Consider the following 13037-nt stretch of genomic DNA (forward strand, 5'->3'; position numbering starts at 1 on the left):
ACCAACGGATTTGGGCTGCTGAGTTACCCAACAGCCTATAAATCCCATCTTGCTCACTAGCTCGCTGTAACAACGACAAGCACCTCTCATCAGCCCCTCTCATAGGCATCATTTTTCAACCAGCCCCTTCACACACTTTATCTCCAACCCCCACAACAACCCACTGAGATGAGTGTTATCTTCCTTGTTCTACAGACAAACTTCTGAGACTCAGAGAGGTCAAGTAACTTGCCCCAGGTCACACAGCAGGGAGAAGGCAGAGTCAGACCCAGACCTGGGGGTGAGTCCTTCCCAGGCCCCTCCCTCCCAGGTGCCCAGTCCACAGTCAGTACCGCATGGGTGTCATCCCAGTCCTCCCATCCAAAGACAGTCTTCCAAGGGACCAGCTTAAGCCAGGGTAGGGCCACGGGAAGCCACAGCTACCCGGCCCTCCCCCAGGGTGGGTCTCGGGCCCTAAAACGTTCCCAGCAGCCCCCTCCACCTCTACCTCACCCAGAGACGGACGGGCTCACTGCTCCTGACTTGGGGCCACACAAGAACTCTACCAGTCTCTGCTGGGACTTTGGATGCAACAAGAAGGACCCAGGTCAGCCGCCAGGTGCTGTGCTTCCACGCCTCCCCGCAACCCCACGTTCATCTAGCCTCTGCCCCTTTGCTCATGCCACCCCCTCCTGCGTGGGGTGCGTGCTGTCCTCCCTCCCACCACCCACCCCTCCCGCTGAGCCCCCCATGCTTTGCTGCACAGTAGAACCACCTGGGCCCCTTCTCAAAAACTCTGATGCCCTGCTTCAGTACCCATTCAATCAGAATGTCTGGGGGTGAGAGTCAGGCATCCATAGCTTTAAAAGGTCCCCAGGTGATCCAGTGCGAAGGAGGCTGTAAAAGCACTGCTCCCACTCAAGGTTCCCAGCCCCAAACATACACAAAACCACCTGGGGATCTTTAAAAAAGTGCCACTGCCTGGGCCCCGCCCGTCAGGTTCTCTGTGGGGAGGCTGGGGGTGGGGTCCTGGTGATTCTAATGCACAGCCAGGCCTGAGAGTCGTCCTTTCGCAGTTCACAGAGTGCCTCCAATAACGCTCTCTCACTCGTCCCACGACACCCTCTGGGCTGGCTCACCATCACTCCCGTTTCTCAGATGAGAAAGCAAAGGCCAGAGAGGCCCTGGAGCTTGCCTCGGGCTCACAGCACAGCGCCGCACTCTCCTGAACCCCAACGCCTCCCCGAGGGCTACTCAAGGTGTCCCTCTCCCCAGCCCACCAGCCCAGTGAGGAGATGCTCTTGGATGCTGACCTGAGGGCTGAGTCTGGACAGAGCCTCCCTGGACCGACCAAGGCCTTCCCGCCTGCCTCTCCCAGACCAAGAGGTGACTCCGGGAAGCCCTCTGCCCTTGGCAGGCTGGACCAGTTGCCCATCATGCCCCACTTCCGGTGTCACCCGTCTCTGTCCCCAAGCCACATGTGATGACCCCTAATCAGGACGGCCATGCAACTCTCCACCCCACGCGGCACTTCTGAGAATACACTGGAATGCGCTCAACAACTGCACCGCCCCCCAAAAAGAGAATGAACAGGGTGCGCACTCACCCCAGTCACGAGTACGCGCCCTGCGCCCAGACTCTGCGACCACGGCCTGAGGGAGGCACTTGCCGCACAGCTCTGGACGGGGCGCTCGGGCCTCCGACTCCCCACACCCGCCTCCGTAACACGGGGTCACGGCAGTCCTCAGAGAGACTGTGCGGGCGCATGACTGATGTCTTCAGCCTCCAGAACACAGATGCACGGTGGAGAGTGGGTTTGTGGGTATTAGCTCACCTCGGGACACAAACACATCCACACACCCTCTTCTTCCCCCTTAGACATGCCGGCTCACACACACACACACACACACACACACACACACAAGTGTGCAAGCACACACGCTGCCACCTACCCCGCAGAGGAACCCGCCCGGGCCCCTGCAGGATACCCGCAGTCCCAAGTGGCCACAGTCCCCAGTGGGCCCTGACCACCGGAGGGCCACATGCCCCCCGCCTCCCCGGCACCGGGACGCCACCCCACTGCCAACGCTTCATGCGGCGCATCCCTGAGGCCTGTTCAGTGGCCCCTGGACCGTGTGGCCCTCTGCCCCGGCCACACTGGTCAGTCCAGGAGCACAGAAGAGGCGGCCACGATCCTGGAGCAGGCACCACTCAGGCTGAGGGGCACCCAGAAGCCCCCACACCACCAAGGCCAGGTCCTGCTGCAGCGCTGCCCGGACCAAGAACACACGAAAACCCCATTGGAATTGTGGGGGCGGCCCCAGGGGGCCGAGGGCCTAGAGCTCAGACTGGGTTCAAATCCTGCTCCGCCGCCTTCCATCGGTGAAACTTGGTCTGTTTACTTACCTTCTCTGAGCCCGTTTTTCTCGGACCCATTGCCCCGTCCTCCGCGGCTCATCCCCTGCCCTTCCAGGGTCTGCTCAAATGCTGCCCCCTCTTTCTTCCCTGTTTCATTTCCACTGCACATTTTCCTTTGACGTAATCTACATTTACAGACTGGTCTTGTTATTGTCAGTCTCCCCTTCAGGTTAAAACTGAGAGATTTCCAACTCTTGTTCTCTGCTCCATCCACCGTGCTTAGAGCAGGGCCAGGCGTGTCTGGAAGTCCCACTGGTGTTAGCTGAGTGGCTGAGGGCATCAGAGGGCTTACGGACGGTTTCGGTAAAGTGCTCAGACCCGTGAGCATCAGGACTTGACACAGGCAGCTGGGATCTGTTCAGGTCTGTGGGCTCCAGATAAACCCAAGGTGGCCACATACCCGAGGGCACCTCTGCCTTCCCCCACGCGGCTGCGTCACAGGTGACCTGTGCTCTCACTGACCACAGAGGCGTCTATCACCAAGCACTCATGGCTTCTGAAGTCTAACACGAACTGGCCGGGCCTGCCCCTCCCCTCTGGCCCCGCCCCCCTTGACCCCCTTACTCTGCCCTCAGGTGCCAGCCCATCTCCCCACCTGGAGGCCTGGACCCTGGAGACTCTGCCCCTGCTTTAGCTTCCACCTCATTCAGCACTTGCAGCCTTTTCCCCCACAGCCCCACTGGCCCCGCCCCTAAGGCCGAGACCCTGAGCTGGGCCCAGGTCCTGCCCACGCACTGGAGTATACTCACTGGTGCACTTCTTGACATGGCTGCCTTTCTTGAGCGCGTGGCGGCTCAGCTTGCAGTGGAAGTTGTCTTCCCAGAACTCGGCAAACCAGATGTTGCGCCGGTTGTTGTCCAGCGTGCGGCTGGAGAAGTAGCGGTCGAAGCCTGGCAGGGAACCAGGAGTCAGGGCCTCGGGACCCCCTCCTCCACCTGCCCCCATCCCTCCCTGCACCCCCAGGCTTAGAGATGCCTCGGGTGGAGGGAGGGAGGAAGGGAAGAGCACATCCGCTGATCCAGGGGCCAGTGGAGAAACAAAATAGGGAGCATTTCATTTCATTCTAAATGAAAAGAGCTGTGTGAGGTCCCAGGGGAGCCATGTGCAATCTCACAACTACGGCCTTAATGTAAGAGAAGTGCGATGCTGATGTTTCTGCTGTGTTTTTACTGCCAAAATGCTAACATCGGGTCTCTGAAAAGAAGCTACCTGCAAGGCCCTAAGACTGGAGCAAGGAGACGCTGGGGTGGCAGGGGAGGGGGGGGCGGTGGTCCCCAAACCTACAAGCACCTGAGCTCTCTGGTTCTGAAAAGGAGCCTGAACCAGAGAGGGTAGGGGGTGACCCAGGTCACACAGCAAGACCAGGAGCTGGGTCTTCTCCCTTCAAGTCCAGAACTAGCCCATCACTGACAGATGCAGCCTCCTCCTCTACATGCTCCTGGGGACTCTGAGCCCAGAAAACCCCGTCTCAGGGTAGGCAGGCTGGTGGGCGAATAACGCCCCCTCCCTCCACCCAGCGCCTCTGCTGTACCCAGGACTGTCCCATGTGATGTGCACGGTTGACTCAGCTGCTAGGGACGGGCCGGAGGCCTGGCCAGCCTCTGACAGAGCAGCAGGAGTGCGGGCTCTGGCGGGGACCGGCGGCTGCTCAGCCTTGGCACTTCGGGCCTGGCCGTGCTTCGTGGGGGAGGGGTGCTGCCCCGTGCAGCAGGATGTTGAACTTCACCCTGGCCTCTACCCACTAGACTCCAGCTGCATCTCTCCCAACTGTGACAAGCCAAAGTGTCTCCAAAAATTGTCAAATGCACCCTCACATGAGAACCACTGCTCTAAAGGCTTCTCTTACGTCCAGAGAGAAAGGGGACTTGCCAGGCCAGTCCCGAGTTCAACAGCCACTGGGCCACTTATCTGAGCCTCAGTGTATTCATTCACCCAATGACCGTGGATTAAAGAGTCTCCTGTGGTTGCTGGGAGACCAACGGAGATGCCTGTAAGGGGCCTGGCACTCGCTGTTATCCGCACGCACCGTGCCTGAGGCTGAGGGCCTCGGGAGGAACGGCTGCCTGCGCTCCCTCCCTCCCCCTGGGCGTAAACAGAGGGCACTGACTGCCGTGTGGCCTTGAGCAAGTCCCTCCCCTGCGCAGACCTCCATCTCTTGCAAAGTTCGTTAGAGACAGATGTCTGCTGGCTTTTCCATCAGATGGAGGAGAATGAAGGAGAAGGCCCCAGGAGCCTGCCTCCCCTAGGACAGGAACGTTAATGGGAACTTCACAGCCCACAGCAAGGTTCTGGCCAGAGCAGTCTGTTCCTGCCCAGGGCGACTGTGGGTTCTGTCCCAAGAGGAAGGTGTGCTAAGCAGGGCAGGCCCTGCCCCAGTACTACCCAGGGCCTGCCAGCCAGCGCAGGTCTGCCGGGACTTCCCGCCCCACCCGGCACCCCCTTCTCATGGCAGGCTGGCAGCTCCCAGCCCTTCGAGCAGACGGCCCCTCCAGGCAGGCCACGGGCCTTGTTCCAGATGCAGGAGGCATGAGCGCACATGGGGAGGAAGGGGAGTCCATGATCAGTGAGCCTCCTGGACGTGCCACAGGTCTCCCACACCCAAAAATATCCGCGAAGGGAGAGAGAAAAGACCTGAATCTGGATTTGCATCCTGCTGGCTCAAGTGTGGCCAGAAAGGCCAGCCCAGCACATCGGCACAGAAAGGCCTTGGGCCAAGGAAGCGGGCAGATGGGGTGAGAGCAGATGAGGAATGGGAGAGGAAGGGAGTGGGTTGGGGCGCGACACTGAGGAGCAGGTAGGGACGATGCTGACAGCGGCGGCGGTGAGAGTGGCGGGGCCTACCTCGCACGGACGTCCTCTTCGGGAGGATGGTGACGGCGCCCTCGGCCACCTCCTCCAGGTGCAGCACAGGTGCGATCTTGGAGCCCCAGCTGTCCGAGCCCATCCAGAAGAAGTGGCCGGTCTGGTTGGCCTTCCGTGCTGCCTCCAGCACCCGCCTGTGGGAACACACAGCAGCCGGGCCCGGCAACTGCCCCCATTCTGGTCACGGGCCGTCGGCTGACTCCCCAGGTACACGCCAGTCCCCCTCACACCCCATGATGTCCTCCAGGCCATGCCCGGGTCCCCCACCGTTAGCCCCCATGAGCCAGGGCCCATCGCTGCTGCAACACCCAGGTCCATGGGTCCCTCTGCCTCTGGCCACACCTGCTCACAGGCCCTCGGGTGCCCCTCTCAGCCATACCACACATGTACCCCGAACCCCTGCCTGTCCCCAAGGCCCACACCGGCCTACAGTCCGTCCACTTGCTCCCCGAGTCCCACTCCTGTCTCCTAGAGCTACACCTGCCCCTGCAAAGACCACACCTGTTTCCCTGGCTCTATACCTGCCTCACGTCTGACCCAGGCTCCCAGAACTGTATCTGCCCAACCCTTGTCTTCTCAGGCTCAAGCCACACTCACCCTAAAGCCACGCCCACATCGTTTGACCCCTTCTCAGATATGCACGTACATGTGTGCATGCACACGTCGGTGCACACACCCCTCTGCACTTGCTGCTTCCCTGTCAGCAGTGCCCTCCCACCCCACTTCCTTCTGTGCCAAAGGCCAGGTTCTGCAAAGACCTGCCCACACTGCGGCAGTGGTCTCCACTAAACCAGGGGCCCTGGGGCCCAGCACAAGGCTGAGACCCCGGAGGTGCTCCGCCAGTGTTTAAAGGATGCAGGAACTAAGTGTCCCTCAAAGACATCTGCTACCAACAGAAGGAGAAAAATGGGGAGGGCGGGAGAAATTCCCCCCACTCCGTTCCTTCCAGGGGAGCACAGAGGAGGCAAGCGGCTTGTTCAGGATCACACAGCAAGTGAGAGGCCAAAATACTAAAAACTGGCCAGGGAGCCAGGACACAACTCCAGGGCTTGGGCTGGGGGCGGGGCCTGCACAGACGCTGACCCGCTGGGAACAGCCTTGGGCAGCCAGGGAGAAACCCGCTTCCAGGCCCCAGAGCCCAGAGCCCACACCTTCCCACCTCCAATCTCCTCTCTCAGCATATCCAGACCCCCAAACCTGCTGCCGCCGCCCCACCCCCAACCAGGGCACACTCACCACAGGTGTGGCCACTCTCAGAACCCACACCCACAGCCCCACTGATACCCACTTGCATCCTGCCACCAGAAATGACCAGGCCTCCATCCCTGCAAAGTCACCTGGGTTTATTTTTACTTCTGTTTGCTTCCAGAAATGCACATGGATTTTGCAGAAATGCCCCCACCTCCCGTCACACTTCCTAGAGCCATGCGCGTCAGTCAGGCCCTTCCCAGGGGGTCACATCCCCCTCCCAGCTGAGGGCCCACCTGGGCTGAGAGGGAGTCCTGGAGTGGGGGGCGCGTCTGGGTGGGAGACCTGACTGGTGCTGGGGTGGGAGCGGGAGGCAGGAGTGGGAGCGGGAGGCGGGAGTGCAGGGAGTGATGACCAAACTGAGGAAAAGGCGCTCAGACAGGGTCCCACCCCCTCCACTGTCCCCAGGCCCCCACGCTGCCCCTCTCAGAGCTGGCTGACCTGTGGGGAATAGGAACCTCCAGAGCCACAGTTAAGGAACCTACACATAAGCTGTGAGGGAGGCCAGAAGCAACCTCTGCGCTCAGCTCGGAGACGTCAGGTGGACTCTGAGGACGTCCCTGGCCTGAGCCGCCTGAGTGATCTCCACTGGAGCTGGCCCTTAGGCTTTCGAGGCCTTAATGATGCTCCAGAACTTCCCCCTGCATCCCTGAAGGGACCCGGCAGTGTCTCCTGGGGAGAAATCTGTTTTCGTGTAATTCAGGAGTCCAGGATGGGCTCTTCATCATTGGAAAAGACGAGACCAGGTGAAGACACTCATTAGCAATGGGGAGGGAGCCAGGGCGATGGGTGTGAGGAGGGAGCGGCCAGGCACACTGGGTGGGCAGGGGAGGCCTGAGGGCACAGCCGCTGCGGCAGCTCAGGCACCTAAGGGTGAGCCTGGGGAGGGCCCTGCCTGCTGTCTCACCCTCCTCTGCAAACGCAGGGCGTGCCTGCCCCACCAGACTCTGAGCAGGGACACAGTCCCCTCAGGCTGGGGAATCAGAGGCCTGGCCCACCTTGGCCCTGACATCCAGTCTCCTAGCAGTGGTAACAAGGGAAAAGGCAGAGAGGAGGGAAGTACATCAGGAGGGCATCCAGGGGTCATCTTCTAAAGGCCCTGAGTTCAGACCCGTGACCCAGGCCCCGGAGGCAGACACGCAGGGCTGTGGGCTGGCCCAAGGTTGGTGGACCGCATGGTCCGCCATGCAGAGTCCACCTGCTCCCATTCTCCAGATGCAGAAACTGAGGCCCAGGATGGGGACGATCCTGCCCACAGTGAGTGTGTCCCTAAGCCAGGACTAGACCCACAGCCCAGGCCTCCTCCCACCCCTTCAGGTTCACCAAAGAAAGAGGGCGGGGAGGCACTGGGAGGCGGCCCCCGCACACCAGGCGCTCACTGTGCGCCAGACTGCTCTAAGCCCTTTACGTCATCCCTGCACTCGGTTTTCAAATGCTATCAGGCAGGTACCATTAGCTCCCTTGTTTAAGGAGAAAAGAGGTCCAGAGTGGTTGAGAAACTTGCCTGAGGTCACAGAGCTAGCAAGAGAGAAAGCAGATTTAGAAACTAGGTGCTCTGGCCCCCTGCCCAGGGCCCTACCGCCCCATTAACGTGTCTGCTTCCCATCCCTGGTTGGCAGAATGGATGCGGGATACAGGGAGCGGGAGGGCAGAGGTGGCCCTGCCTGAGGGGGGGCCCAGCCCACACTCACCCACCCGCCCTCCCCGCCGGGACACAGGCTGCGGTCAGACTGGTGTGGGGAGGCCCCCTCGAGGGTCCCCGCCGCCCTCACCCTCACCTGATGTCATCCTCATTGGCAAAGATGACGACTCCCCGGGCATTCGAGGTCTCCAGGAGGCGTCGGATGATCTTGTCGAACTCCCCGGGCTTGGGCTCCCGCGGTATCTTCACCGACTGGGCGATGCACACGCCCCCTGCGGGAAGGGGTGGTCAGCCTGGGGCAGACAAGGGAGCCCCGTCTCTCTCCCCGTTACCCCAAAATGCACGCTCCCTCCAGCAGAACGAAGCTGGGAGCTGCCCAAGGTTCCACCATTCACCAGCTGGGTGGCTCTGCACATGTCGCTTAAGTTCTCTGTGCCTCAGTTTCCCCATTATAAAATAGGCTGCTGGCAAGAGGCAATTCAGCATCGTGTTGAGGAGCTAGTCTGATGGGGTTCAAATCGCAGCTCTACTACTTACTGCTGTGTGACCTCGGGGTGGTTACTGAACCTCTCTGTGCCTCCAATACATCACCTATGAAGTGAAGATAATAATACTACCTACTTCGTGGGGTTGTTATAAAGCTAAGTGAGTTAGTGCTGGTAAATACAATAATATCTGGCACACAGCAAGTGCTTAGTAAACACTGATTATCTTCATTGTAACCAAATCATAAGGTTTTGGGGAGTGAATCTGCGAATAAGAGCAAACTGCCCGCCATGGGCCATCAGTGTCCCCCACACCCGCCTCCCAGGGCTCTTGTCCCCAGGCCCTGGGCTCATCAGCAGGCCCCACACATTCTGGGCCCAGGTCTCCCCAGGTTCCTTTTCGGACACTCACGGGCCTGCCGTGTGCAGGCTCCCGGTTCCCGCCCCGCCCAGCACGGTGCCTTGACCCCTCAGCCTGCCCCTGCCTTGTCTGTGATGAGATTCCCAGTGGGGAGCTCCAGAGAGCCTAGGAAGGCCATTCTAAGGGCAGGCAGTGCTTCGGGAGCTCTGACTGGGGTCGGGGGGGCTTTGGGAGGCCTTCTGTCACTGTGGCCCCCTGCCTACTTGGCCGGGGCCTCAGAGAGGGGACCCAGGGCCAGCCTGCCTCTTACTCACTCCACTGCAAGAAACCCAGCAGCGCCGAGCCTCCAGGGGCCTCCAGGTGCACTCAGCACACCAGGGGCGGGGTTCACGCCCAGGCTGGGCAGCTCACAGAAACCCTGGGGCCGCCGCGCCTCACCCAGCTGCCACAGTCACACCTGTCACTCCAGTGCCGGAGAGGGACAAGAGTCACTCATGGACTTAAACCTCCCCCGATCCCTGGTACAAAAGCACTTGTGGGCCACTGCTGCCATCATCAACCACATTTGACAGACAGGGAAACTGAGGCTCGAAAAAGAGGAGTGACTTGCCCAAAGCCACACAGCTCCCAGCCCTACTGGGGTGCAGAGGAGTACTCCCCTCCGGGGAATTAGACCCCCGGGGCCTCTGATGGCAGAGCTGGGGCTCAGCTGATGGGAAAGCAGGAGGGATCATTCTTAATGAAGCCAGACCCTTCATTAAAACTGTCCCCCACCTCAGGGTCCTGCTCAAGGGTCTTGGCACAGCTCCAGCTCAAACAGGACCCCTTTGGGGCCCAGCCAATGACCCAAACCATCCACCTTGGCTGAGCATCCCTGGGCCTCTGGATGGCCTCCTGGTGCAGACTGGGGCCACCTGCGGCTTCTGCATAGGCTCCCTGCACCTCTGCGTCAAGGCCTTGGCTGCAAAAGGCTCATGGTGCAGGGGGACACCACCCACCCCCCAGCCCCATGAGGAAAGGTGCCAACATGCAGCTCCACCCAAAAAGGGCCTCTACACATGAGCACAGCTGGCAACCAGGGAAGGCTGCCCAAAGGTGGTGACCCTGAGCTGGGTCTTGGAGGGAGGAGGCATAAGCAGCCAGGTGGGAGGCATTCTGGGGAGAACAAGGTGCGGGGGAGTAGAAGGAGGCTGCTCTGTGCCAGACGCCTGCTGGGCCTGGGGTCACACAACACACACACTCCCACACCCCTGTCCCCAGGAGGTGAGCCCGCCGCTCCTCTGCAGCAGGCAAGGCGGCCGTGGCCCCTGCCCTGACCCTGACCAGCACCCACCTCCTTTACTTTCTGCTCTTCCAGGCAGACCGAGCTCCTCACTCCTCTCCTAAGACACCCAAAGAGCTGCCACGCTCCTGGGAACTGCATGTTACCAGGAGCTCATAGGGAAGGAGAGGGGAGAAGGAGTGAGGGTCCCTGGGCAGGGCAGGCCCCTCAGTCCTGGGTCACTGGGAGAGCCAGGAGCCCCGTCCACTGCCCACAGTGCTGGCCTGGCACTAATGGCCCCGGGCAGACACTCAGCTCCAGCTAAGCCTCCATATGGTTGCTTTCCAGTTAGAAAGTGGGCCAATCACAACATTTCTCCCCCATCTGGGGAGACAGATGGACAAGAGGAGGTGGGTGGCTGGGGGTGACGGTGAGCCACCTGGCTGCAGGAGGGAGGGGGGCTGGGGGCAGAGGGGAGGGGGGCAGCAAAGGGAGTTAATTGTTCTCCAACAGGGAGAAACTCTGAGGTTAAAGAGTGTTTCTTGGGCAATGTTCCTGTAAGAGGGCAAGAGGTTCGTGGGGCGGCCCCCTGATGCCCCAGGCACATCTCGCGTGCTCCGTCTTGCTGGTGAAGGAAGAACGAGGTGATCACAGCTCTGTCAGCCGGAATGCAAGTCACAGGCACCAAGACCAGACTGTGGTCTGAGCCAGGTGTGACACTCTTAAAACCACATGAGGAGTGGGGGGCTGGAGGGAGTGTGGGGGGCTGTGCAGAGGTCGACAATGCTGGCGAAGGTCACGGAGCGTCTAGCCCACGTTGACTATTACCTGAGGATGTCACATCACACCCATCTGAGGTCAGGATCATCGGCACAGCTCCACACACAGATGACGAAACTGAGGCCAAGAGAGGTTAAGTGGCTTCACCAAGGTCACACAGACAGTCAGGGGCAGAGCAGGGATGTGACCGCATGCCGCCTGGCTCCCTCAGCCCTCCTCCGGCCCGACCACTGTGTCATGCCCATGGCCACACGGGCAAGGGCCTGGAGTCAAGGGGTGCCCGGGCCTCGAGCACAGCACCTGGCCTGGGGTTAGCACCCACCGCTGTCACTGCCCCCGGGTGGGAAACCAAGGGGCCCCTTTGCGCTGCTGCGCAACCATCGGCATGGCAGCCGGGAGTCCCAGGGCGGGGCCTCCGGGCCGGCTGGGCAGGGTCTCCCCAGGGCAACGCCAGCACCCAGCAGTGGGTGGTACAGCATCGGACTCCACTGCCCTCCTGGCGCTTAGTGAATCCTCACAGGCCCTGGGGGAGATGCTAACAGCCCCATCCTACAGATGAGGAAACTGAGGCACAGAGGAACTAAGTTACCTGACAGGGCTCACACAGCAGGTAGGTGGGACCACAGTCCGGGTCTGTGTCCACAACCTCTCGGGCAGAGGAGGAGGGCCTGGGGCACCAGGTCTCCACTAACCCCACCTCCTGCAGCCCCTCCTCACCCCCGGTTACCACTGCCCTGGGACCCCCTCTTCGAACCTCTCCCCTAAGGAGGGGGCACTTCTTCACACCCCATTCTTTTCCCCCACGGTCTCTCTCATTGGTAAAATAAAAACCCATGAGTCCATTCTGAGAGTGAACATGATCAAATTAAACCCACGCTGTAAAGAACAAGCCCGCTCCCCACCTCTGGGCAGAGGCTGGAACCCTCCCAGGTCCCTGGCTCTCAGCACAGGGTCATAAGGAGGGCGGGGCATGGAGGGGTCTGGGGCTCCCCCTGGCAAGCCCCGCACCCTGGCGAGCGCCACGTGCCAGCTGCAAACTGCAGCCTGCCAAGCCAGTGCCTCCACCTGCAGGGCCAGGGGCAGGAAGCCACGGCCACTTGCCAAGAACATCTGAGCACATGCGGATGATGGGGACCTCGGAGACCTCCTGCCCAAGCTGGACTTGGAACGAGAAGACTGAGGCCAGAGAAGGGCAGCGCTTTGCCCAGGGACACACAGCGGCTGGGGCGGAGCCCACGGCAGGGGAGGTCTCATCGCTGCACCAGGAGGTTTAGAATCCAGGCCGGGACTGCCTGCCACCTGCTTCCCGCTGTGTCAGCAGAGCCACCAGGACCACTCCCACAGTGAGGTGGAGCGCTCCATCCTCCCTGAGCCCCACACGCCCACTCACCTCTCCTAGCTCCCCGACTCCCACCCCACCCTCACCCCAGCCCTACAGTGAGAGCCCAGCCCACCCCCCACCCCCACCCCCCCGCAGTGCTGGCCCCAAGCTTGCCCTGGCCGCACACCCTGCTCTCACAGGGTGCTGCCCCACAGTCCAGACCGGCTTGTCCTTGGTCCCGCCCCTCAAGGCCCGGCCTCTGCTACAGGAACGCTGGACAAGGTGATTAAGAGGAGTCATCAGACGGCTTTGGAGACCACGTGGCAATGTCCCACAAAGCTGAGTGTGCTGAGTCCCTACCAGCCAGCACCCCCCTCCGCACCGCGTCCCACAGAAACCTGCACACAGCGTGCGGACGCACACGAGGACGGGCTCACTGCAGCACCATTCACAGGACAAAAACAACGAAGACCACCCAAACACTTCACCTCAGAGAAGCACATGCGGCATGTTTGTGCGACGACTGTTACGGAGTTCAGGTTCACGAAACATCCTCGTGGGTCGGCACTACGAAGCCCTGGAAACCAACCCGACTGAAGGGCACAGGCAGCAGGATGTGCCCGTTGCTGTGGAATCCAAAAACGACAGACTCACGACACACGGACACACGTGTGAGCAAA

At 60.9% G+C, this 13037-nt stretch overlaps 1 protein-coding gene across 4 annotated transcripts in view; it reads right to left on the bottom strand.

The window, feature by feature from the left end:
• The window catches only part of GRM4 (glutamate metabotropic receptor 4), a 92897-nt gene that overhangs the window by 25076 nt on the left and 54784 nt on the right, over nucleotides 1-13037 (bottom strand). For all 4 annotated transcript variants that reach the window (XM_053669332.1, XM_053669333.1, XM_053669344.1 and 1 more), the window contains 3 exons: nucleotides 8286-8421; nucleotides 5239-5393; nucleotides 3147-3287 (listed from right to left, as the gene is read on the bottom strand). In XM_053669332.1, coding sequence (XP_053525307.1) covers nucleotides 3147-3287; nucleotides 5239-5393; nucleotides 8286-8421 — 432 coding nt within the window. The remainder of the gene's footprint in view (nucleotides 1-3146; nucleotides 3288-5238; nucleotides 5394-8285; nucleotides 8422-13037) is intronic.

The sequence above is a fragment of the Artibeus jamaicensis genome, unplaced genomic scaffold (assembly GCF_021234435.1).
Source record: "Artibeus jamaicensis isolate MK-2021 breed Jamaican fruit bat unplaced genomic scaffold, CSHL_Jam_final contig_1539, whole genome shotgun sequence".
NCBI lineage: Eukaryota > Metazoa > Chordata > Mammalia > Chiroptera > Phyllostomidae > Artibeus > Artibeus jamaicensis.